The sequence below is a fragment of the Rhinatrema bivittatum genome, chromosome 3 (assembly GCF_901001135.1).
Source record: "Rhinatrema bivittatum chromosome 3, aRhiBiv1.1, whole genome shotgun sequence".
Classification (NCBI taxonomy): domain Eukaryota; kingdom Metazoa; phylum Chordata; class Amphibia; order Gymnophiona; family Rhinatrematidae; genus Rhinatrema; species Rhinatrema bivittatum.
The window spans coordinates 70,972,441-71,000,039 of NC_042617.1; the positions used below are offsets into that span (position 1 = coordinate 70,972,441).

General features: G+C 43.7%; 1 protein-coding gene across 1 annotated transcript in view; it reads left to right on the plus strand.

Moving 5' to 3' along the window:
* The first annotated feature begins 2,750 nt into the window (after nt 1-2,750).
* The window catches only part of PRKCE (protein kinase C epsilon), a 1,012,677-nt gene continuing 987,828 nt past the window's right edge, over nt 2,751-27,599 (plus strand). Inside the window, 1 exon segment of the mRNA XM_029593349.1 lies at nt 2,751-3,869. Coding sequence (XP_029449209.1) covers nt 3,522-3,869 — 348 coding nt within the window. The 5' untranslated portion in view covers nt 2,751-3,521.

Genomic DNA, 27,599 nt, shown 5'->3' on the forward strand with positions numbered 1-27,599 from the left:
CCGGAAGAGGAGGAGTCGGGGCGCTGTCGGGGTGGAAACTTCGCTGGCGGCGAAAAGGAAAGACCCGTTATCACCGCCAGTAGCGCGCCCAATAGCACCACCTTTCACTGTGGCGCTATTGGGTGTGAAAGCCGGCAGCGATAACACCACGGTGGTGCGATCGCTGCCAGCTTTCGCAGGCCCACCCCCCGTTACCGTGCGATTCATAGAGCTGTGCGTCATTAGAAAATCCAGCTCTAAATTAAGAATGCCACTTTAAAACCCCAGAGCTATAATTCTGGTATGACAGAAACTTGCTATTTAGGATACTGTCTTGGAAGTGGATGAATACTATGACACCCTCTCATATGAATGCTATAATGCCCTATTGTACGAACGCTATCATACCACAAGGGTCCGGAGAAGAGGGACACCCCGACAGAAGATGGGGGAAGAGGGGAGGTTTCTTTTGCTGGAAAATAGCTTTCTTGGCACTACAACAGGTTTCAACCATGTTTATACAATCAGTCATGCTACAAACTGGTTAACCATTTAAACCTGCCACCACAGAACAGGATACACTCTTGGGGAGAAACATAACAAAGATCATAAAGTGGGATTTCCCAAACCTGTCCTGGGAACCCTACTGCCAGTCAGGCTGTCAGAATATTCACAATGCATATGCAGGAGGTAAATCTGCACGCATTGCAGACTCAGTATATACAAATGTATTCTTTGCTGCATATTCACTGTGGATATCCTGAAAACCGGAATGGCCACGGAGGCCCCAGTACAGGCTTGGGAAGCCCTGAAGCATTTGTCATTGTCAGGGAAACTAAACATCATTTTGCAAATAGGCCCTGGGCGTTTATGTTTACTCTTGCCTTAACTATCGTTTACCCATGCACAATGCTGAAAGAAATCTGGGAAACCGTATCATGTGAGCGGCAGGTTTAAGATTATATCTGTTGCCAGTAGCAGAGCCTAGTATAAAGTACTGCACTTTAACAAAATGAATTAAACTGCAGATTTTAGCATTCTATGCTGTCTCCACTAGATAGCGCTGTTTCTCCGCAGTGCACCTTTGAGAGTCCTGCAGCATGCAAAGGTCATATGCTGAGGTAAGCAAGCGAGTGGACTTCTCTTTTACCGTAACTGTGATGTACTAATGCTACAAAAGTATCTGGAGAGAAGGCATACTTATTATACTTCCTTATTCGCCCAACCTACTCCATTAGAAATAATGAATGATTTACACTTTGATCTGCTATACTTTTGCAACATTTTACTTTTATTGTTATTATTCTTGCATGCTTCTTTCCAAGCAATGAAACGTTTGCAGAAAGCATTTCAGCCAGGCCTGGCTACTGTAACCAGAGTGGCGTTAATTCAGCCACCCTATTTTAAATCGCGATTTCAGAATGCAAAAGAACATCAGTCACACATTTCCTTAGTGAAAAGAAATCAGATTACACAGCATTTCTCGTCTTTCTTATTTCGAGATAAGACAAATGTACAACTTCATTCGTGGAGCGGGTTACAGAACCACGCTGCAATGTGAACAGAAAACGGACTGAAAGTCGCGGAGGCACTTGTGAGCCCTTATGTAATGCAGTTGGCTTGTGACCAGCACTGTCATTACGCCTAAAAAGAGTCTGGCCAGCAAACCACTCTCGCTCGCTTCACATTTCTTAACGACTCATGCTCAATCATTTCCATAAATCAGCCGCTCTCGCCACATGCACACAGAAGGCAAACATACACTTTGATATACTTTTAATGGCAATCCACGTCGCCGTTTCTTGTTTCGAAGAGATCGCCTACGCTGGGCTAGAATTAGCTCCATCGCCGAGATAATTTTCTCAAATCCGTGCTGCAAGTTTCCGATTTGCCCTCCCAGCCCTGAAAGCAAGCGGCGCGCGCCGAGGAAACGCAACTGAAGGGCCGAAGCCCCGCCCCCTCACGTCATTACGTCACGCGGTACACGGAGAGTGCGCCGCCGGGGAGCCTCGCTGGGTGTAGCTGTGCAAGTACGGCGTTTCAGCGCACTTCCCAGTTAACATGAAAACGAGCAAAAACAAAAACCAAATGATGATTAGCCAGAAATCAAAATGGTCAAGTCAAAAAAATCTATTCCGGAAATGAAGCTGCACCTGTCAATCATAATTTAGGGGGCAGTGTGTGCGAGAAGCAGCCAAAGGATGCCAGTGGAATATTACCCTCGGAGAAATAATAAAAAAGCTAAAAGCCTGTTGAAATCCAACACATGCATGCGTGCGCTCACATATACACACACACACACACAAATGCGGGCATACATGCACTGAAGAGATTAGCTATCGCGAGATATTGGCTGTTTGTGTGTGCACTGTAAGAGACCACGCAAAAGGAGTTGTTATAAGTACAGCTGCAGAATAAGCGGGGATTAAGCCCGATCTCGCACATCCTTCCCGGATCACTGTGGATTGTGTGTGCTGTTGAGGGGAGAGACGGCCTTGGTTTGTTCCTCTGGAAAACCAGACATTTACAGTTGTCACAAAAAAAATAAAAAAAGCACCAACAATCACCATCCATCATACCCCTCGCCAAACTGAGCCCCGGCCGGGATCCGCAATGCTCGCCCTGCTGCGAGCTCTCGCTCTGCTTCTCGTCCGACTCACCGGATTGCTCCCCCAACAGGCAAAACTTTCTATTTCGCCCCACACGCACACACACAAACACACACACACTGACGTCTTTTGCGCATTTCCTGCATCAGAGAGAAGGGAGAGAGGGAGAGGTGGGGTGGTGCTCATCAGGAGCACCGAGCAGCAGCAGCAGCAGCGGCGGCGGCAGAGGCAGAGGCTGCAGCCACTCTCCCCGCGGGAAGCCAGCGCAGCTCTGGGATCGGGCAGAGCACCAGCCCCCAACCCCGGAGCCCCATGCACTGCGCGTGATTGGCCGGAGCAGGGGGCCCTCCGGCCGCGCTCCGGGCAGCAGCCGCCGCCGCCGGGGAATCCTGGAGCCGATGCGGATGTAGTAAGGTCTCGGCTTTCGGACTGCAGCCCCCCCCCCCCACTGCCGGGGAAGGGGCTCCGCTGCTCATTTCTGTAGCCGGAGATCGCCACCGCTTCCCTTAGGTCGCAGCCCGCCCGAGGAAGCCTTGTCGGCAAGATCGGAGCCGTCAAGATAAAATACTACTACTACTACTACTATGAATAAATGGTAATAAGCAGCGGACGAAAAAAAAAAACAAGTCAGTGTTTATCCGCATCCTGGATCACGTTTGGATTTTGATTGCATCTGGTTGCAAAGGAAGACAAAAAAAAAAGCGGACGCCCCCTCCTTATTTTCCGTTAGAAAACATAGCAAGAAATACATGCATTCACTGGGTGTCGCAAGAGCAAAGGCTAAATAACCAAAAGGGGGTTTCAGAAAGGACGCCCCCCCCCCCGCTTTTCCTCTCCCTTGCCAGCACATTGAGCTTTCATTGCAGCCGGGAGTGGGCATTAGCTGGGGGATTAAATAATACGAGCCCCGGGGGTGAGCCTGCTCTCTTCACCATGGTTGTTTTCAATGGCTTGCTGAAAATCAAGATCTGCGAGGCGGTGAACCTGAAGCCCACCCCTTGGTCGCTGAGGCACGCCGTGGGACCCCGGCCCCAGACCTTCCTGTTGGACCCGTACATCGCCCTGAACGTGGATGACTCGCGCATCGGGCAGACCTCCACCAAGCAGAAGACCAACAGCCCCGCCTGGCACGACGAGTTCGTGACCGAGGTGAGCGACGGCCGCAAGATCGAGCTCGCCGTCTTCCACGATGCCCCCATCGGATACGACGACTTTGTGGCCAACTGCACTATCCAGTTTGAAGACTTGCTGCAGAACGGGAGCCGGCACTATGAAGACTGGGTAAGCCTCTTGGAAGTCAACATTGCTCTTATTTAGGTGCTGCTTCTCAATGAATTTAACCATGCAGTGCCCTTCTGGTTGGCAGTGTGGCATTCGGTGAGTTTTGTGTGTGTGTATGTTATTGAATGAGGCACCTGTGGTTTTAACTGGCATCACATCCCTCCTTAAGGATGCCGATCTGAAAATAAAAGAGGTGTGTAGTGGATTGCATTAAAAACTTTCTTTTTTTTAAATTCACTTGGGTTATTGCTTTTGGGCAAGTGAAATGCAAGAAATAAGTGCTTGCTTGATGGAACGCAGCTTAGGGTGAGGGACACTGGAGTGACAGCACCGTGTATTCGGTAGGGATCTGTCAGCTGGTAAAGGGAGGAGGAAGGATGGGGCTTGGTTTTTAGCAGACTTTCAGATTTCCGTCTTCTTTGTTCCGGTGGGCCACTTTCCTGTAAACTGAGATTCATCCACGGGCAGGTACTTTATAGCCTTTGCTGTCCTGATCCCTAGCGTATAATACATAGTAACCATTAGGATCCTATATTTCAGCATGTCTGTGCCTTTTCACACTGCTAATTCACTTGTCATCAAAGCACCGAAAGATCTCATGGCTGTGAGTTAAGCCACTAGATAATTAGATAAAGAACACAGGCTCTAATGTAGTATCTGGTGAAGATCCCCCTTATATACTGAGCATAGTCTTGGAAAGCTAGTTGCTAACACATTAAAGGCCAGATGTACTAAGGGATTCTCTCCCATTTTGTGTCAATGGGACTCATGTTTAGTACATCTGGCCCTCAGTTCAGTAGAAAGGTGTCACCTACTTGTTGACTTTTATCTCTATGGATCTAAATGGAATAACATGGCAACCTCACTATTCTCGTCATCATTTTCCTGATTAATCGAAATAAATCACAGACATGGAGGCACCTGCAAAATCTTAAAAGAACATCTATTTTAGTGCAATCCTACTTGTGTCATTTGTGTGGTTCTGTCTTGCTCTGCTGCCTAGGTTTTTTTTTGCCATTCAGAGTAGTCTTCTGCTCTAGAGGCTCTGCGAGAAAGCTGTTTTCATTTATGGCTTTATCAGCATCCTGCTAATAGGCGTTTATCTCCACATTACCCATCCTCTGCTGTGTGCAGTGTTACCTCTGACTCACTTCTCACCAGATAAATACAGCTTTAGGGAAAAGTTCTTTTTGGTTGCAGAATTATTTTATTATGCAGTCATTTTTTCATATTCCTTTAACACTTTTGTACTAGTTTTAATAACAGAAGGGGATAAATTAACATGTGTGCGAGCATGCGAGGTATGGGGATCAGCAAAACCTGGATGGCCAAAGAAATAGTTCTCTTATTGAAGGGAAAAAAAGCCATGATTCTGTATTTAAGGCATTTTCATTCTGTCAAGCAGCTCTGCTTGTAGTGATGCAAAGAAACATGTCCATTTTTTCTTTCACCTTTTTTTTTTTTTTTTAGGACCAAATTTTCAAAGCCATTTACTTGTATAAAACACATTTTTTTATAAATGGCTGTTAGAAAATAGCCTGGGCCTCACCTCATGTAAAAAGTGCGCTTGTAAAACAGGCACAAAAGTTTGCAAAGTACTCTAGGCTCTAGGCATTTCGGGGGCGGAGTGGGGCTTGAGTTGGAACTCACGTGCGTTCTGATTTTTCAGTGTGTACCTTTTAAGCTAGCCTGCACCAGTTATGGCCTCTGAAGGGTGTAACTTTGTGCGAGTTAATCTGTGTGCCAATTACCCGCAGCTTTTCAAAGCAAACTGCCGCGCCAAGTTTGCTTTGAAAATGTGTGTAAAATATATGCAGCTGTGCTCAGCTATAGCATAACCCTCTCAAAGTGAATAACAGAGAAAGCTGCAAGTGCTGCTGAAGACACTTAGTTTTATTATGTATGCGATGCCAGGTAACACCATGGTTACAGTGGATGTGCTGCCATAATACCCGGGAGGAAGCTGTGGCTCTCTACGCAGTATCATCAGAGACGGGACACAATTATAAAAGAGACTCATTTCATTTAATCAATGTTAATTTCTTGTTGGGTGTGTTCAGTCTGTCCCTTTGTACAGCATTACAGAAAGAGATGTCCTTAGAAACATACTAGCACATGTTCCATTTGGGCTGTCGCCTGGTATCTGATTTTGTGCAGACCTGTCTCTTTCCTTTTGATCTGGCGCATTTGAGGCTTTTTCGATTTCATGGAATTTCTGCAAATCTATATTTGCAAGGTTTAAATTTTATGTACTCCATGGGGTACATAAAATTTCCAAGGCATTCTATACTTTGAGTGCAAATCTCCAAAATATTTGTGAGTGTGTGTGAGAGAGAGACCTAGGGTAACAGTATTTGTGTAGATGAGTGAGAGTGACACTGTTTTGAGTGCGTATGTGAGAAAAAGAGGTCAGTTGTGTATAACAAAGAGGCAAGATTTGTGGGTGGTTCTTTGTGTGAGAGGGAAGGCTGATTCTGTGTGTTTTTGAGAGAGCGCTTGAATTTGCTTGCATGCATTTGTGTGTGTTAGTGATGGAGGTGCTGTCATTTGTGTAAGTTTGTGTATGTGGGTGTGGTGTGTTTGTCAGAAAGGGAGTGTATTTGTATATGTGTGTAAGAGAAGAAGGCAGTGTGTGTTTTGGAAATGGAGTACATGTATCCGTATGTCCTTGCCGATTTCTGTCCATGTCCTGTTTTTAAACTTATGTGCTCAAGTCCTGCAGTATGGGAAAAATCCATCCTTAAAATGTGGGTTCTGATGTGGGAACAGACACCCTCTTGCTGTATTCAGTATAGTCAATATGTGTGCCTGGTTTTCCAGTTCCGCAGAAGAATATAAATTTGAATGTTATACCTGCTAATAGAAAAGAAAAAGGTATTCTCATGAGTTGAAAAGGACAAGTTTTGTAATCCGCCTTTAGGTCACTTGTGGAAAAAGGCAGATTGTCAATAAACAAATAATATAGAAACCTTAATCAACTAAAATAAGAATTGTAAAGTGCCTTTGTATCTGTTTTATGATGGCAATAGAGAACAAAGTATTAGAATAGATATCATTGGCCTTAATAGATAACATTTGCCTTATTTGCAGGTTAATGAGTGTAATCTTATGAGACAGAACAAATACTGGTATGTGAAAGCCAGCAGGCGCCTATTATTATTATTATTTGGATTTAGCTCAGGCCTTTTCATTGACAGCTCAAGGTGAGTTACAGTCAGTTATTGTGGGTATTGTCCTGACCCCAGAGAGCTGACTGTCTAAGGGCCTCATTTACTAAGCATTTTTCCTATAGACACGGAATGAGAGGCAAGCCTTAGTAAATCAGGTCCTACCTGAGGCAATGGAGAGGGAAGTGATTTGCCCAAGGTCACAAGAAGCATCAGCAGGAGAAGCAGGATTTGAATCCTGGCTTCCTTGGTTCTCGGCCTGCTGCTCTAGCCGTTCATGCGGTCTCGGCCTGTTCTGTTGCTTCAGCCACCTGAGAAGTGGTTATCGGATTCCTTCCCGCTGCCCTGATCTGAACTTGACTGCTGGTTGCATTCTCCCTTCTGCCTGGCCATGCAGTCTTGCTGTGTAATGCAGGGATCTAAATATTACGCCTGCTCTTTTAGAGGGACACCACATTTTTAGTATGTACCTGTCAAAGTCATTGCCTGTTGCAGCACCTGTAATAACACATTCGCATTACAAAGCAAACAAGCCCATCTCCAGGCATTATGGGTGGTAGAGCTGAGGCAGATGCTCAATTCACCCCAAATTGGGAATGAGACATTTTCACAAATGAAAGTTTATCTGTCGGAGTTGATAAATAAAAATAATCACATGCTGTGATAACAAAATACTTTGCATATTTTGGGAAATCCTAATAAACTCCCTTTTATGTCTTGGTTTAGGCAGTCCCCTGCCCAGCTTCATTACAATATGTATGACCCTCGTTTATCCCTTTCAGATATGCAGGGGGTGCACTCCTTATATCTTAATCCGGAATTGTTGGAGGAAACCCATGAGTATGCTCCGGCTGCGATGACAGCTTCAACTAATGATAGATAGTAAGGCAAAGATATCTGCCCGCCCCTTGGTCACCACAAAAGCCATGACCCAAGCCAACTAAATCAGAAGCAAAGAGGAAAAAGGAAAAATAAAACAAAACTAGAACTCTTTCGTTGCTGGGGGAAAAACATTATCATAATGAGAAGGAAGATAACGGAGATGATACGTAGATGTTAGGAAAGGCACATGTTATGCAGAATCTACAGGAGGAGAGTAAAGTTAACTTACCTATCGTCAGCAACGCTCTACACCAGGGAGGAATGAATCCTTTACAGATAACATATGTCTGTCTTTTACTGCTCTGGAGCACCAGTCTTTACTTCCCTCCTCGGAGGACAGAATGCCTTGACAGCTCAGAACTAATTACACAGAGCAATCCAGCAAAGGGAGAGGAGGGGGATGCTCATCTGCCTTACAGAAGAGCGGCAGCCTTAGCTTTTGACAGAACAGTACAGGGGAGGCACATTATAAACTTGACAGCCGCAACTCACAATCCAGTTGTTGAGTCTCGATTTATATTTGATATTTTTGACATCTAATTTTTGGTTGGTAACTCTTTTAAGTTCATATCTTGTGTCTATTTTTTCTTCATGTATTCTAGGCATTCTTTAGTGTTATGTGTGGCAGGGAAAGGTAGGAATGTAGTGCTTCTATGTGTATGGCTAGAAAGAAGAGAGTGAGTGATATGCTAGTGGTACAGTTATTTTTTGTGGGACACACCCATGCCAGAAACATTCTTTGATGGTGATGATTCTGAGCAATAAGATAAATCGCTGGAAGATGTAATAGATCAAATTGACAAACTAAAGAGTGACAAATCACTGGGACTGGATAGCATTCATAATATGAAATTGCAAACCTGTTGCTAGTAATCTGTAACCTATCATTTGAAACAGCCGCATTCCCTGAAGACTGGAGGGTGGCCAATGTAACGCCAGTTCTTAAAAAGGGACTCAAGGGGGTGATCCAGGAAATTATAGACTGATGAGCCTGACATTCATGCCGAGCCAAATGTTAGACACTATATTTAAAATCAAAATTGCTGGCCATATGGACAGATATGGCTTAATGGGGAAGAGTCATCATGGTTTTAGTAAAGGGAAGTTTTGCCTTAGCAATCTATTAGATCTTTTTGAAGGTATAAACGAACATGTGGATAAAGGTGAGCCAAGTGATACAGTGTATGTTGATGTTTGAAAAACATTTGACAAAGTACCACATGATATATAATTATTAAATTCAAAACAACATCATGTTTGTACAACGCTGATACCATGTAGTCTCATGAAACTAACCAGAGTAAACCTCATACAAAATGGTGGGCTTTAACTTCGATATCCCTGACAGCCACTGGAATAATTGTGCGGTCACCAATCTGATAACAGACCGTCACGCTGGTATAATCATTGGTTTCTCATTGGTTTCTCTGGTATTGGTTTACGTAAAACCAATACCAGAAAAACCAATGATTATACCAGCGTGACGGTCTGTTATCAGATTGGTGACCGCACAATTATTCCAGTGGCTGTCAGGGCTATCGAAGTTAAAGCCCACCATTTTGTATGAGGTTTACTCTGGTTAGTTTCATGAGACTACATGGTATCAGCGTTGTACAAACATGATGTTGTTTTGAATTTAATAGTACAAGAATACATCATATATATACAGTTTTATATCATTAAAGTACCACATGAGAAATCCCTGAGAAAGTTAAAAAAGCCAAGGGGTAGGAAGCGGTGTCCTGACATGGGCTGGTAATGGGACCAGAGAGTAGGGCTAAATGTTCAGTTTTCCAAATGGAAAAAGGTCAATACTGGAGTGCCCAGGTGCAGTAGCTATACTGGGATGAGTGCTGTTTAACATATTCGTAACACACACAACTATTCAAAGTTCTTAAAATTGCAGTGGATTATGAGGAATTGCAGAAGGACCTTGCAAGACGAGGGGACTGAGCATCTAAATGGCAGATGAAATTTAATATTGGAAAGTGTAAAGTGATGCACATAGGGGAAAACAATCGCAACTATAGGTACACGGTACTGGGGTTGCTTATTAGGAATCGCCACCCAGGAAAAGGACCTGTGAGTCTTTGTGGCTTTTCTTTAGATTTAATTTTACTATCATGTTTTATGTAATTTGTATATATTTTATAATTATGGCTGTATTATTGTAATCCGCGTTGGTCACGAATTTGGAATTTGTGGAACATAAAGTATGCCAGATAAATAAATAAATAAATACATTGAAATACTCAGCTCAGTATAAGACGATGGTCAAAAGATCAAATTCAGTGATAGGAATGATCCAAAAGGAATGGAGAATAAAATGGAAAATATCATATTGCCTCTGTATCGATTCATGGTGCGACCACCCCTTGAGTATTGGGCTGCAGTTCTGGTCATCCCATCTGAAAACAACATAGTGGAACTAGAAAAGATGCAGAGGAGAGGAATAAAAATGATAAAGGGAATGGAATGGCTCATTTATGTGACCCCCATCCCGGTGTGCGAGTCCAGCATGGCTGAGGCCAGAAAGTAATTTGTACGCTTTGGGACAGGAACTCTGACTAGCTCTTGTATTTCCTTTACTTCCCAGGGTGTGGATTTGCTGGGCTCAGGGAAGAAAGGAGTCCTTTCAGATCCCGATGTGACGGGGTGGTTTCTTTATGCAACATTCCCTTGTGTTTCCCTTGGGGAGGATATTGGTCCCTGATATGGGTGCAGTGAGTGCAGAAATAAATACTCTGGAGCCACTTGGCTAGTGTCCAAAATAAAAGTCCTTACTGTTAAACACTGATGGTGAATATCTGCAGCACCACAGAAGCCTCTCTTCAATTCCTTTACAGCCTCTTCCCTCTATCTGTGCAGGACTCACTTATATCAGGGCATGGAAAACATCCACTCTCTTGGTTTAAAGTGAAGTGGAGGTCTTTAGGATGATTAAAACCCCCTCCAAGCTGATAAAAATAGCAAAGCCTATGGCACAGAGAGTAAATCCTCTCTTTCTCTTCCCAGAGTGGTGAACACCAGATGGGTGTCCCCAGTGATGGTGATTCCTTTACTCATGGTCAGCAGATCTTCAGGATTTTCTTGATCTTACACAGTCTCTTTAGTACCCTCTCTGGATCCTTAATGTAAGGGGACCCTCTTTGAAACAATCAGTTCTCTTGCTTCAAGCAGGAAGGAAGTGGCAGCCAAAACCTTCTTCCTGAATTTTCTAACAAAACGGATTCTTTCCCCAAAAAAACTATTAACACCTGAGTTGTTCTTTGCAGCAGGTCACTGTCACCCCCTTCCTCACTGAGCTTATGGAGGGCAGGTCTTCCCTCTCCCTGGGCATCCCAGACACAAGTTTCCCCAATCCCTGTGCCCAAGAAAGGTCCAGATGTCTCACAAGGCTCCTACCACGAAAAATCTCAAAACCCAACCAGCTAGTGAGTAGACTGGAAGGAAACTTCTCCACCCCCGACCCTGGTCAGGACCAACAGACTGGGTTAGCCTACCTTTAGTGACTGGGCCTGTAAAACAACAAACGGTAAAATCCTAACACCTCTGCACTCTGTGCTAACCTAAAGGCACTGCCTCCAGAGTTCACTGTGGAGAGCTCCTACATAGACTTCCAGGGGGACGGCCTTTCCAGACTCCACAGAAGGAGGAGACAGAAACAGAGACACAACCAGGTCTCTGTTCATCATATTTATTTTTAAGATTTACTATTAAGATTTGTCAACTGATCAATTTCTTTGATTGGGTGACCAGAGAGTTGGATCAAAGGAGGGCACTGGTTGTAGTGTAGTTGGATTTTAGCAAGGCCTTTGACATGGTTCCACACAGAAGACTTATAAATAAATTGTGCACCCTTGATATGGGTCCTAGAGTGACTGACTGGGAGATGACAAAAGGTAGTGGTAAATTGAGTTTTCTCTGAGGAGGGGTCTGTTACTAGCGGTGTGCCTCAGGGATAGGTCCTTGGACTGGTTCTTTTCAACATTTTTGTGAATGACGTAACGGAAGGGTTGTCAGGAAATGTTTGTCTTTTTGTCGATGATAACAAGATCTGTAACAGAGTGGACAGCCAGGAAGGAGTGGAAAACATGATGAGGGATCTAACGAAGCTTAAAGAATTGTCTAAGGCCTGGCAGGTAAGATATAATGCTAAAAAATGCAGAGTACAGTATTTGGAGGTGAAAGTACAGTATTGGAGGTGAAATTCTTCTAAGCAAAGGAAGAACGGGATCTGATGGATGATATAAGGTAGCCAAACAGGTGGATGCAGTGACAATAAAAGCAAGAAAGATGCTTGGCTGCATAGGGAGATGAATGGTCAGTAGTAAAAGGGAGGTGATATTGCTCCTGTATAAGTCCCTGGTGAGACCTCACTTGGAATACTGTGTACAGTTCTGGAGACCGCACCTTCAAAGGGATATAAACAGGATGGAGTCGGTCCGGAGGGTGGCTACTAAAATGGTCACTGGTCTTTGTTCTAAAGCATATAGGGATAGACTTAAAGATCTAAACACATATACCCTAGAGGAAAGGCAAAAGGAAAGATATGATAGAAACATTCAAATATCTCAAAGGTTACCATGTACAGGAGGTGAGCCTTTTTCAATGGAAAAGAGGCTCTTGAATGAGGGATCATGAGATAAGGTTGAAAGGGGGTACACTCAGGAGTAATCTTAGGAAATATGTCTTTACAGAGAGGGTGATAGATGTGTGGAAGAGCCTCCCATTGGAAGTGGTGGAGATAAAAACAGTATCTGAACTCAAGAAAGTATGGGATAATTACAGGGGCTCTCTAAGGAAGTGATGAGAATTATAGTGCTAAATTAATTGGACGGATGGGCAGACTGGATGGGCCATACGGTATTTTTTTGCCATCATGTTTCTATGTGTGGCCAATCCTTTGGCCAGCCACTAGATGACCCTAGATGCCTGCCCAGTAGCAATAACAGCTTAGTGGGATTTTCCATTATCCCAAGGGCACTAAGGGGAGTTAGTGGTAGAGAGAGAGTTGGCTTTTGAAAAGTAAGGAGCTATTTTTCACTGTCCCCTGCTAAGTTGGGCCCAGTAACCCAAAGTAGTGTTTTTCCTGCGTTCAAGGAGATCCCTTTTCCGTACACTCCCTGTCTGAGAGGGTCTGCTTAGGCTTTTGAAGAAGAAACAATTTTTGTCAGGATTTTTATTGTTTTCCCATGCTGGGGGAACACCCTGTACCCTTTGGAGAGGAGAACCCTCCAGTCCAGAGAGATGGGGTTGGGGATTGTGAGTACTCCTCTGCTCACTAGAGGAAGCAATGCCAGTGACAGCATTACCCAGCATGGGAACTTTTGGACTTAGAATAATTTGGATTCCCCCCCCTTTTGGTTAGTGTGGAGGGTTTTTTTTCCCACATCCTCCTCAGAGAGCGGAGTCAGGGATTGAGAACCCCGGATCTCTACCTCAGAGGGGCCAGGACACAGGCTGTGGGCTAGAGACAGATCTTTGGATTCAGGTAGGATTTTTGTGAGCTTTTGGGTTTCCCCAATAGGATTCCCTTACATCCGGGGCTGTTTGTGCACTGATGAGGGAAAAGTGGCAAGGAACTAGCGAGATGGACACGAGCACCCCAGCAGAGAGACTATGGAAATGTAGAGTTTCAGTGGTGGAAAGTATACTGGACTATGATTGACATTTTGGAAATAAGCAGTACATTTCATTTGAACACCCAGGCTGTCCCTGAGAAGGTACAGTACCAGAGAGATACACCCACTTAAGGAGAAACACTCCAACCCCTGGGCCACGGAGGATTCCCCCCTCCTTCCAGATCTGCAGAGAGAGGGAATATGATGGTGACAGTAGCCCCAAAGAACACAACTTTTATGGCCCTAGGGGAAACATTGTAAACACTCTGCTGTATACCCCCTTGAGTGATTGGCATTTTGGAGCCAATCACTCAATTACTCTAAAACATATTCATCAATCGTTGTTATTCAAGAGATATTTGCTTACCAGAGACCAGACAGACGTGAGGTGAAACAAGGCTATTGTGAGCAGTCAGAGCTGTTTGTAGGGTCTTAATGTGATTCAAAGGCTAGTGTTGCTTCTGCAGCAGGTTCTCCTTACGGACCAGGTCCTGTACATGTGGTAGTCTTGCTTAATTCTAGAGACGGGGTGGGCGGGGCATGGGTGGGCTGGGACTGCACCCATGAAGTCAGTTACGTGCACTAGTGCGCGCCGGGATCCCACAACTGCGTAACTTGCTTCTGCTATGGACAGCATGTAAGTAGTTAAAAAAAAAAAAGGGGGTAGTCAGCGAGCTTTTGGGAGTTGGGGCTAGTAGGGTAAAAGGGAATCAAGTTAGGTAGGGGGTTTAAGAAGTCTGCTTCTTTACTAGGGCGAACTGGGAGGGAACTGGGAAATAGGCCTATTGCGTTGCCACATGTGCCTACTAAAATTCCCCTCCTTATGCGCTGGAGACGGGATTTGCGCGCACATGTGCACGTCGATATAAAATTGTGTGCCCATGTGCGCATGGGTAGCCGATTTTATAATAGCGCATAAATGCAGGCATGTTTATAAAATCAGCGGGTCCATGCGCGCATGTGTTCTCTGTCACTGCTATTTCCACTGGGGATTTGCATTCATTGGAAACAAAAATATAAAAGGTGATGAATGAGTCCGCTTTCTTTTTTATTTCAAATGAACCGAAAAATAAGAAATGTTTTAAAATTTTCATTTTTTGGAACTAGTGTGCATTATTAATAAATAGTGTGCCTTTTTTTAAAATTAGTATGTACTATTTCCTGAAAACTCAAAAAAACCCCATGAAAAAATAAATAAAATGTCTGAAAATAAAAAATGAACAAAAAATCTTCAAAAGACAAAATAAGAAATGAAGATGAAAAAAAATGAATGTGCACATCCCGCTCCTTAAACCCCTCCGCCCTTGCTTGAAGTCCACTCTCTGCCTACTAGAGTTTTTTCAGATTTGTATGGATTTGTTTTTTAATTTTCCTTAAATCCACTAAATGTTTTTGTTAAAAAAAGTACAAGTTTTTCCTTCTAAGTCGTCATTACAGACCCATTTGTCTATAGGTCCCACCCCCACCTTCTTCTCCCTAATCCCACATCTTTCACTACCTCTTCATCCTCCTTGGAACCGCAGAATTATGTTTTGGGCGTTCAATTTTATTGCAAATGCACATAGTAAAGAAAAAATGTGAAATTACCGGCTTCACCAACACGGTGCTAAATTCCTGGCTGCATATATAGAGCAGAACTCGAGTGGGAGAAGGAGATGCCTTATCAGCAGATTGGGGTGAAGGGAAACGGCAGGAGGAGGCGGCATCAGCAGGTCAGGGCCAAGGGATTTAGCGAGTAGGATATGGTGGGGACTGCAGTGGCAGATCAGGGCTCGGAAGAAAGAAAGGAGATTGCAGATGAAGGAAGGAGGAGGCAGGCAGTGGGTGGTGGCAGCAGTGGCAAATCAAGTTCAGGGAGGGGCTTTTTATATATTGGTGAACCACAAAATGTAGAATGAAACAATGTGTGAAAATCGCCCTTTGGACAAAGTTTGCTAAAAGACTCGTGCAGTGAAATGGAGTCTCTGATTATGCGGCCTCTTCCATAGATTATTTCTGTTGGGACTTGCTTCTGGGAACTGTCGTTCTTTACTAAAATGCCACAGCTTTGAAAATTGTGCATTTTAAATCTTTTGGACTTGATAGCCTCCTACTACTACTTTAGGCTTTGAGTCCAACTGGGGAACCTGCCCTAAGTGGGGCTGTGGTGTCATGGATTTGTATTTATAACTACCCAGAATTAGCCGGATTTAAAAAACAAACAAAAAAAAACCCCAGAGCGTAAAAAACGGGGGTTACGCGTGTGGCTGGGCCTCGTGCGCACTGCGCGCATTTTAGAAGAGGCTCGGCCACACATGTAACCCCTGTTACGCGCACAAGAGCTAGGCCTCTGTGAAAGGGCAGTCCCGGGGCGGGGAGGGGGCGGGCCGGGTCAGCGCCATTCCTTGCTCTGCTGGCGCGCGCAAGTTACTTTAGGTCGGGCCTTGAAGTAACTTGCGAAATACAAGGTAAAAAAAAAATAAAAAAAGGGTTTTAGAGGGTGGGTAGGAGAGGGGAGGTTAAGGTAGAGGGTAGGAAAGTTCCTTCCTAGTCCGTTCCTTAATTGGAGTGCACGCATGTTATAAAATCGCGCATCCCTGTGCGCATGCACACAGACATGCGCACGTATTTTTTTAAAAAAAAAACACCTATATATATTTTTTTTTTCATTCTTCTTCCTCTTTCTTCCTCCCTGTCTAGTTCAACCATCTCATCAGGCAGTTCTCTAACTAAAAGGCAAGAACTGCAGTCCCCCCTCAGAATTCAGTACAAGTTCACTCTTGAGCTTTGCTATTTCTTTATATTTAAAAGATTCATAACCCGCTCTGATCACAGTGTTCCAAGTGGGGTACAATGCTACATACATAAAATTACAAAGAAACATAAAATAAACACTGCTAAAACTACTCTACGCAGGTTGCATCCTCAAAAACCTTATAGATCAGAGACTTAAAAGCTTGCACGCTAATTGCCATATGTCACTTTAAAGAGATACATCTTTCACGACTTTGTAAATAGTAGCACAGGATCAATCTTAGCTGTTCTGGTAAACTGTTCCGAAAAATAGGTCCTGCAACTGAAAATGCTCTCGTGTGTCTCCATGAGACAGTCGACTGGACTAAAAGGAATATCAAGCAAGCCAGAGCATACGTGAAACACAGCATCAAGCTCACCCAAGGAGACACACTGCCATTCAGTAACTGTAATTTAATATTTTACTCCCTATTCCACTGGGAGCCACTGGAGAATAACTAGGACAGGTGTGATGTGTTCATGGAAAGCAATACCAGCTCCTATATACACTGCCAAATATGTACCACTTGCAGAGAGAACTTAAAACATTAGATGGAACACCAATATATACAGAGTTGCAGCAGTCCAAACCCCCCAAAAAAATCAAAGCTTATAAAACCTGACTGTACACCGAAATTCCAAATAAAGGTTTTAAATGATGCAAGATCCGCAATTTAAAGAAAGTGGATCTGGCTACTGCTGTAACTTGGGCTGCAGCAAAGTTAATCCAGAGTCAAGGATCGCTCCCAGACTTTTAGCTTGAGAGACAATCATTATCTAACATCCCTCAAAGCTAAACATTGATGGTTTATCTCTGGATAGTTTTCTTTCCAAAATCAATACCTCAGTTTTCTCAACATTTAATAAAAGTTTATTATGAAAAAAAACATAGTTTGATAGTAGAAAGACAAAATCAATCTCTCTCAGAGTTAATATTGTTTTCAATTCATGAACTAATTATATCTGTCCACAGTTCATACTCCGGTTGAGTGTTATAGATCTCAAACTCCTGTTGAGTGTTTTAGATCTCATGCTCCTATTGAGTGTTGTTGAACTCAAGTTGTAATCTGATATACACAGTAGAGATCTATAACACACAATGGGAGTATGAATTGTAGACAGATATAATTAGTTCATGAATGGAAAAAATCTTTACTTGTTGAAGACTTAAATTTGGGATTCCTAAAAAGATATTGCCTTTTTTGAGTTTTGGAGAGTATGGTGGAATTTTTTCTTGATTATTTGCATGTTTTCTTCAGGCTCAGAATGATGGCATAAACCCAGGTAGCCATTTCTACTAGAACACATTTTTGGCCAGTCGTGGCTTAGGAAACAGCCAAGAAGAATAAGGAGGCAGGCTCTGGCTGTTTCCTTAGGTGCAAATTTATTTACAGTGCAAAACCAAAACAGAAAGAAAACTGCGCACCTTGCAGTGCTGGCTACAAACAAACTGAAATGTAATTGGTCTTCGCATTCGCTGGCTTCCGGTCTCCTTCCAGGGGCCTTGCTAACCCTTCTGGGCCCTAGCTCCTTATAGTATGGTGGGGGGAGCCTTCCTTCACCCAGAATGCCTTGCAGGGCTGATCCTTAAGGAAGACCGAGCTAGATAGCTGTGGCCAGTCCCTTAAGGTGGTTTCAGGGAGTTTCCTGTACACTCCCTCACAGAATGATTGAACCTTTTTCACTCAATTTGTTGTTAAAATGGTATTTACTTTAGCAGTCTTTTTGAATTTCAAAAATATTTTTTGATGGCTTCCTTTGTATTTTTGTAAGTCTGATTATTGATAATTTCCTGTGGGGTTTCCTATGCATTTTAGGAAATGAGTTTAAAGTTGTTTTGAGGTTAAACTATCTTTATTCATTGATTTTTAGTTTGTTCTTTTACAATGTATGACTTGCCTTATCACCAGGACTGTTCATAGTGGGAAACAAAAATTCAATTTACAAATAAATGATCATAATAACAAAGATAATAAACAGAGTATGCCGATATAAATTAGAAAGATTATGAACTGGGTTAAAGCTAACTAGAACTCATAATGTAATATAAAATCAAACTTGTAAAAAATAAAATAAATAGGCATGCCTGTCATAAAACCGCAGAAAGAGACTCGTATCTTGACCTACTAAGGGCGTGTCACGTAGGTACTTAATGGGTACAAAACCATTCACAAACCAGGCCTGGGATGCACTGTGCAGAGCTCCAGCTCTAGGAGAAAATGAAGATGATAAAGTGAGAAGTGATACTGAAGGTCTCATGATTTTTCCTGGCATTTGTTCTGACTGTTGCAGACCAAGTGCTGGCAGCAGGGTACTGAGGAGCGGCAGTGTGTGCAGCTGCCAGGATGATCCCTTTAGTTCCACTGGAGAGTGCCAGGCAAGGTTTAAGTGAAGCAGGTTTTAGAATTATTTTACTTAAAAAGGAATAAAAGGAAGAAGGGAAACATTTTTTTTTTGCAGAGACACCTCCAAAAGGAAGCTGGCGGAAACAACTCCCATAGTTTTTACCCTTTAAAAGTTAATGTGCTTTGGAAAGAAACTGATTTGGGAGGGTCGGGCACCTCCCGCCTGCTTAGAGGGTCCTCTCCCACCCCTGATGAAATCATTTGGTCTAGTCCCTGATCCCTGGGGAAAAGGTTTGCTGCCCATTTCACACAATCTCCCTCATCCCCCTAGTAGAATAAAAACGTTCTCAGCAGGTTGCTCTGGAGATTCTTGTCTGTTTGCATGAGCAGGCAAATCAAGGGAGCACAGCCTGTCAGTAAGCTCTCCTAATGGCTCCAACACAGGTTACATCTTTTTGCCTTGCAAAATGTAAAACTTAATAGAATCTCTGCTGTCAGATCGTAGCTATAAAAATTTGACAAATCAGAGCACAGGCTATTGTTCTGCTTCCAGGGTAGGTGATAATTTTGTTAAGACTAGATATTAATTAGCGGATCAAATCATGACTAAAAACGCAGCCCAAAGTCTGCACGGTGCCTGTAGCTTTCTCTTTTTGTTCTGCTACCGAAATTTGTCATGTTTTATTGTGAGAAGAGGCTCTGCCATCAGCTAATTGCTCTTGCTTGAAGTTAGATATACCATGCTGAAGAGTGGACCCCTAACGAAAGGACAGCCTGATATCTTTCTCTACCAGAGGGTCTGCTGCTATTGGAAAATGGAATTGAAAGAAATGGAAATCTGATTTTAAGTGTGTAATCTTTTTCCCCCTGATGCTTCTGTTCTGAGTTTCAGCCTGGTTTCTAGAGGCAGGTAATAGCTGCTGGTGCGTGCCGCTGGCTGGTCAAAATCAAGAGCTGAATCAGCAGTAGTTACATAAGAAGATACCAAACATAGCATAGTAACATAGTAATGACAAGGCAGAAAAAGAACACATGGTCCATCCAGCCTGCTCAGCAAGTTTCTTATGGTAGTAGCTGCTGCTCCGTGCAGGTTACCCCCATGTTTCTGTTAAGGGTAGTAATATTAACAATCAAAACCAAGCAACTGTCAAACCCATAACAAAATTATTGCTAGCATTATTTTTACAGGGCGAGCAGCCTTCCTGACAATTCATACAATGCTGCTGCTGCTGCTGCTGCTGCTTGAAATGATTTGCTTTTGGACTTGGCTGTAGAAGCAGTCCTGTACTTTTTCCCCTAATGTCTGCATATAAATACCCTGGACCATAAAAGTCAGGGCCCAGCATTGCTTGTCATCTGAATCCAATTCCCTATTTTTTCCCCCCCACTGGCAAAGCGGCGAGCGATGTTGCAGATGTATAAAAATCATGTGAGCTAATTGGTTAAGGGTAGTAATCCCCACGCTTTCTGTTAGTGGTGGCAGCTGCCGCTCCATGCTGGTTACTCCCATGCTTCCTTTTCTTAATTTCCATTTCTGGTCTTTAGAGTTGGAAAGGCATGGGAAGCACAGGGTTTATTCCATGCCATTTTGAATTCGTTTAAAGGGGAATTTTAATACCTGCGGGCGGGCATCCACATGTGAGCGGTTCCTGGTGCATGCGCGTGGACGCGCTGATTCTAAAACTTGCGCGTGGCAATGCGAGCATGTTATAAAATCCGCTACCCGCATGCACATGCCAACGCGCGTGTAAGGAGGGGCCATTTTATAAAATGTGCACGGTGACGCGATAGGCCCTTTCCCCAGTTCCTTCCCAGTCCGCTCCAATAAAGGAGTGGACTGGAAGGGATCTTCCTACACCTCTACCTACCCTGCCTGTCTTTTCCCCTATCCTCCCCGACCCCTAAAACCCCTAGAACTAGTTTTTTTTATTTCAATACTTACCAGCTCTCTGGAGCAGTAGTAGGTTGCGCAGGCTGGCCGGCTGCCAGCGTGTGCTTTCCCGGCCTGCCCACAGCCCTCCCACGCCTGCCCAGACCACCGCCCTGGCCCACCTCTTTTTTCGAAGCCAGCTTTTCTGCGCGTACTGTGAGATGGACGCGTGGCCGCAGGCCTTGGAAAATTTCCCCATTGTGCGCGTGGCATGGCCACACGCATTTCTCCTGTTTTTTTACTTGCACCAGACTTTGAAATCAGGCTGTTACTATTTTTGTCTTCACCACCTCTTCTGGAGGGGCATTTCAGACATCTTGCACCCTCTCTGTGAAGAAATATTTCCTGAAGTTTCATATTGTGACCAGTAGTTCTACTGTTTGGTTTCCTCTGGAAAAGGTTTGAGGAACATGCATCATTAAAACCATTGAGATATCTGAAGGTCTGCATCATATCTCCCCTATACATAGAAGAAACATAGAAGTGACGGCAGAAGAAGACCAATGGCCCATCCAGTCTGCCCAGCAGACTGGATGCCCCAAACAGACTGATAAATATGAAAACCCACTTGTTTTCATATTTATCAGTTACTCTGACCGCTGAGGTCAGGGCCCTTATTGGTAACTCCCTGGTTCCAATCCCCCTCCACCCCCACCATCGATGCAGACAGCAGTGCTGGAGTTGAATCCAAGTGAAGCATCTAGCCAATTGGCCTGGGGCAGCAACCACCGCAATAAGCAAGCTACTCCCGTTTGTTTACCCTGCCTGTGCAATTCAGTCCCTGTTGGTTGTCTGAATATAAATCCTCTTTACTTCATTCCCCCCTGTCGTTGAAGCAGTGAGCTGCGCTGGATATGTATTCCAAGTGAAGTATCATGCTTAATTATTTCGGAATAGTAACCGCCGTAACAAGCAATCTACACCCATGCTTATTTGTTTACCCAGACTATGCAATTCATTCCCCATTCGTTGATGCTGAGTATAAATCATCCTTTCTTCATTCTCTCTGCCATTGAAGCAGAGAGCTATGCTATGCTGGATGTGCATTGAAAGTGAAGTATCAGGCTTATTTGGTTTGGGGTAGTAACTGCTGTAACAAGCATTCCAAGTGAAGTATCAGGCTTAATTGATTCGGGCTAGTAACCGTCGTAACAAGCAAGCTACACCCATGCTTATTTGTTTACCCAGACTATGTAATTCATTCCTTGTTGGTTGATGCTGAATATAAATCATCTTCATTCTCTCTGCTGTTGAAGCAGAGAGCTATGCTATGCTGGATGTGCATTGAAAAGTGAAGTATCAGGCTTATTTGGTTTGGGATAGTAACCGCCGTAACAAGCATTCCAAGTGAAGTATCAGGCTTAATTGATTCGGGGTAGTAACCGCCGTAACAAGCAAGCTACACCCATGCTTATTTGTTTACCAAGACTATGTAATTCATTCCTTGTTGGTTGATGCTGAATATAAATCATCTTTTCTTCATTCTCCCTGCCGTTGAAGCAGAGAGCTATGCTAGATGTGCATTGAAAGTGAAGTATCAGGTTTATTTGGTTTGGGGTAGTAACCACCGTAACAAGCAAGCTACTCCCTTGCTTTTTTGTGGATGCAAATCCTTTTTTCCACATTTCCTCTTGCCGTTGAAGCATAGAGCAATGTTGGAGTCATATTAACTGTGTGTGTGTTTATTGAATAAGGATATTAATCTCCAGGTAGTAGCCGTCATTCCCACAAGCAAGCCACCCTCTTGCCTCTTCTCTTCATTCACATCCTCTAGACTTTATGGATCCACAGTGTTTATCCCTCGCCCCTTTGAAATCCTTCACAGTTTTGGTCTTCACCACTTCCTCCGGAAGGGCGTTCCAGGCATCCACCACCCTCTCCGTGAAGAAATACTTCCTGACATTGGTTCTGAGTCTTCCTCCCTGGAGTTTTAAATCATGACCCCTGGTTCTGCTGATTTTGATTGAGTGACTAGAGAATTGGACCAAGGAAGAGCACTCAATGTGATGTACTTGGATTTCAGCAAAGCTTTTGATACAGTCCCACATAGGAGGCTCATGAATAAAATGAGAAGCTTTGATTGAGTGACTAGAGAATTGGACCAAGGAAGAGCACTCAATGTGGTGTACTTCCAGGGTATGCATATTGAGATCCTTCAGGCTCTCTTCATAAGTCTTCCGATGGAGACCTCACACCATTTTGGTTGCCCTTCTCTGGACCGCCTCCATCCTGTCTCTGTACTATTTGAGATATGATTTCCAGAACTGAACACAGTACTCTAGGTGAGGCCTCACCAAGGACATATACAAAGGTATTACCACCTCTTTTTTTTCTTACTGGTTATTCCTCTCTCTGTACAGCCCAGCATTCTTCTGGCTTTAGCTATTGCCTTATCACATTGCTTTGCTGCCTTCAGTTCATCAGACACTATCAATGCAAGGTCCCTCTCCCAGTCCGTGACATTAGTCTTTCACCCCCCATCATGTTCAGCTCTTTTGGATTACCGCACCCCAGATGCATGAGTCTGCATTTCTTGGCATTGAATCCCAGCTGCCAAGGTTTCAACCACTCTTCAAGCTTTCTTAAATCACTTTTCATTCTCTCTACTCCTTCAAGCATGTCCACTCTGTTGCAGATGTTAGTATCATCCACAAATAGACAAACATAAATTTTTAACTCTTCTGCGGTGAGCTCATAAAGATATTGAACAGAACAGGTCCCAAAACAGATCCCACTTAACACAATTCTCTCTTCAGAGTATGTTCTATTTACCATTACTTTATTTATTTATTATTTTATTTATTATTTTTATTATACCGAGTTTCATGATCGGAATCACATTACTTGCTGTCTCCTGTCAGTCAACCAATTTGTAGTCCACTCCACCACCTTGGTGCCGAGTCCCAAGCTTCTCATTTTATTCACGAGCCTCCTATGTGGGACTGTATCAAAAGCTTTGCTGAAATCCAAGTACATCACATTAAGTGCTCTTCCTTGGTCCAATTCTCTAGTTACTCAATCAAAATCAATCAGATTTGTCTTAAAGGACCTTCCCCTGGGGAATCCATGCCGCTTTGTGTCTAGCAACCCACTGGATTGTAGATATTTCACTATCCTTTTCTTCAGCAACGTCTCCATTAATTTTCCCACCATGGAGTTGAGGCTAACCGGCCTGTAATTTCCAGCCTTCTCTCTGCTACCACTCTTATGAAGATCTTCTCCAGTCACACAGCACCACTCTCGTTTCCAGGGATCTGTTGAACAAGTTTTTTAGCGGACCCGCCAGCACATCTCTGAGCTCCCTCACTATCCTGGGATGTACCTCATCCAGTCCCATGGCCCTTGTTTACTTTCAGTTTTCCTAGCTCTTCCCATACATTCTCTTCTGTAAATGGAATTGTGTCTATCCCATCCCCATTTACGGTCTTGTCAACCAGTAATGGTCCTTCTCCACGGTCATCTTTAGTGAACACTGAACTGAAGTACTTGTTTAATATTTCCACCATTTCTTCATCTCTCTCCACACAGTACTCCTCGTCACTTTTCAATTTCACTATACCACTTAGGGCCTCCCTTTTTTTCTGATGTATCAGAAAAATGTTTTGTCACCTTGCGTTATTTACCTCTTTGGAAATACTTTCTTCCACTTGACCTTTTGCTTTCCTGATTTTTTTCTTTGTCTCCCTCGGTTTCACCAGGTGTTCTTACCTGTGTTCCTCTTTTTGGGATCCTTTATACTTCCTGAACCTGTTCTTTTTGCCTTTATTATTTCAGCCACTTCCTTTGAGAACCAGATCGGTTTCTTTTTCCTCTTACTTTTGTTTACTTTTGTAACATTTAGATTTGTTGCCTTTGTAATAGCTCATTTTAATTTGGCCCACTATTGTTCCACCTCACCAATTTTTTCTCAGTCTTCAAGTTCTTCCTCCAAGAATATCCCCATTTTGATAGACTTTAGTTAGGGCTAAAGTCTGCGACACTCAGGTCTGAGACTCTTTTTGTCATTGACCAGCCTTTGGATGTTAAAATCACAAAAGTTCAGACGTACTAAGGGGTTTTCCTTATTTTGTGTGAATGGGGAGATAAATAAATTTAGTACATGTGGCCCAAAGTGAAGAAGGTGGGTTCTGAAATCAGGGGAAGGGAAATAAGATCAGATGTGTCCTCCGAGGAGAAGCTTGTGGTGGGAGCACTATTCATGTATCACTGGTTTTGGGAAAGGGGTTAAAAAAAGGATTTAAAGAGTTGCCAAGTGCAATGATTTTGCCTTTTCTTTAGCTCAACCCATAAGAACATAAGAAGTTGCCTTCTGGGTCAAACTGAGGGTCCATCAAGCCCAGCATCCTATTTCCAACTGTGGCCAATCCAGGCTACAAGAACCCAAACATGGAATGATGTCAAGAGTTTGAGTGGTACCCTCCCTCCCAGGAGCAGTATGCCCTTGAAAATGATGATGGCTTCTGATTCCTGCCTTCAAGATGTATAAATACAAATTCAAATCGCCAGTTGTGGCATTATCTGCTCTGGATCTGAAAGTTTACTCATTGTCAAATGCAGTCTCATGATCGGAGGTGTCAAGCACCCCGCATGTGAAGTCACTGTCTTAGTTTTCGATTTTGTGTATTTGATGAGCGTTGTAGTTGGACAATAATGTCGCCTCAGTAATTCCCAGCACAGTACGGGGGGGGGGGGGGGGGGGGGGAGGTCCACTTTCCCGGCCATTCTGTTTCGGGTGCACAGAATTTTCAGATTTGACTGAGCCGATGGGAAGGGTATGTCTTTTTGATAAAGGGTTTCTGTGGGCCATGGCTGAGAAAAATACAGGATTGAGGTTTTTTTTGCACCTCCACGTTGGAGCAAGGCTGGCATGTAGCTGATGATATCAAAGTTTGCTTTTCTGGAATCGAGAATTTGCTCCCTTGTGAGGGGATACATTTTTTAAATGCAATTTATATTTTTGCAACATTAAAATATAACTTCATGATCATATGGGAGGGGGTAAATAGGCAATATATTTATTGAGAAATCACATTCTGGTTCTCCTTTGAATGATTCATGTATCATAGAGTTTGTCTTCTCATTTACAGCCCCCACGAAAAAAGAAGCAAGGGGTGTGCAGGTGTGTGGAGGTGGGTGCATGTTGTGTTTGTGTGAAGGGGCATGGGAGATGGGGGTGTGTGGTGTGTATGTGGGAGGGGCAAGAAATGAGTGTATCGGGGGGGGGGGGGGTTACATGCCATAGGATAGTTTTATTTTCAAAGATGCTCTTAATTCTTTGTGTATTCCCTGTGCTGCGACCCTGCTTTCCACTCAAAAGGGCGTGATGTTTGGAGCAGATGTGGCCCTGTAGGCCTCTGTAAGGCTTTCCCATAGCAATAGTCTAAGAAATTAGCCCATGATGCTGCAGTGCTAATTCTGTTGAACATGCCCAGTAGCATGGGAAATATGAAGAAAAAAAAAAGTCAAACATTTGTTTTTTTGTTTTTTAGAATATTTCCCTTGGTTTTGTGCTATCTTGGTTTGCTTTCACATTTTTTTTTTAAAGAGTGGCCCAGGATGACGAGAGAAACACGTTACTGAGTTATGTTTCACTGTCTGCTGCCATGCATTTTAAAACAACTCGGTAACCTTTGGAGCTGGGCACTGCAAGTTAACGCTGCAAACTTTGCTGTTTTCTTTGAGGAACAAAAAGGTCTGCTTCAAGCTTAAGCATGTGGCCATTCATATAAGATGCTGTCTGGGACCAGAAACCACAAATCGACCAATCAATTTGGGCAATTCGGGGTTTTCAGCTGTGGAAAGCCAGTTTCTGTTTTAGCATTTAATTAAGTTGGAATCCTGTGTCTAGTAGATTTGATTTCTATAATATTTGCATCTGTGATAGCCAATGAGCAACAGCGTGCACTTGTGAGCTGCTGTACATGCCGCACAGCGGACAGCCCCTAGGAAAACACAATTTTAAAAACAGTATGTCGGCAAAATCACTGGCACCTCTTGCATGTTTCTTTCATTGGGGGCCAGCTTTGTAGCCACTGGGGAGATGAAATCTAACTTTGCTTGACATGGGGCAGGAGTCAGGCCCAGCTCACAGCAGTGGTGTTCCTGCGCAAACTGGAATTCCTTTCTGGAAAGTTTTCAAAGGCCCTCTAAAAGGTGTTGGGCTGAGCCATGTCTGGCTAGACAGAAAGGTCAAAAATTGGGTCGGAGTTCACCTTCAGTGGCCCTGGTGCCGCTGAAAAGTCGCTTGGGGGATCTGGTTACTGATTGGCTAAGCTGCCCTCGCTTCGCTGTAATGTTGACTAGATAATTCTTTGCATAGTAGAATACGCTGCAACAGCTGGACTTTCACTTTGCAACTGTAAACGAAAGCAAGGGTTGTGTGAAAAAAAAAACAAAAAACCCCAGAACTTTGAAGTGGTTTGTATGCTGGTTCGCCAATATCTCTCTGCAATAGCTTTTTGAAATAAATGATTTCCTCTTTCCAGGCGGGTAAAGCTGTAAAAGATAGTAAACCCGCTGGTGAGGGAGTTTATTTCAGTGGCGCTTCTGGCGACACACATTGCTAGACTCTGCGATTTGAGTGTCACCACACTGATCATTTACAAGGAGAAAGCGTTAGCCCGCTCTTTGGTTCGATTAGAATGGAAGGGCTGTGGAGCTATGGGCTTTGTATCTGTATCTACTTGCATTCCCCGCCACCGCCACCGCCATGCCATTCTTAGCTCTCATCTCGCTTCCATATGGCGCAGACATTGCAGCAATCATCCTGGGCTGGAGGCCACTAACTATGGCTCTCTTTCAAAACTAGGACCTGTGCATCCGAGCTTGGCCAATGATCTACAATAGCTGGTAGCCCTTCCCCCCCCCCCCCATGGGAGCATTACCTCTGCAGCATCCCTGGCTGCTGCCTACTTAATACCTGATAGGGCAGTTAAAAGCACAGTTGGAGCCTCTTATTACCAAATGCATCCATAATGAAAGAAAACACTTGGAAAATGTGGATGAGTCCC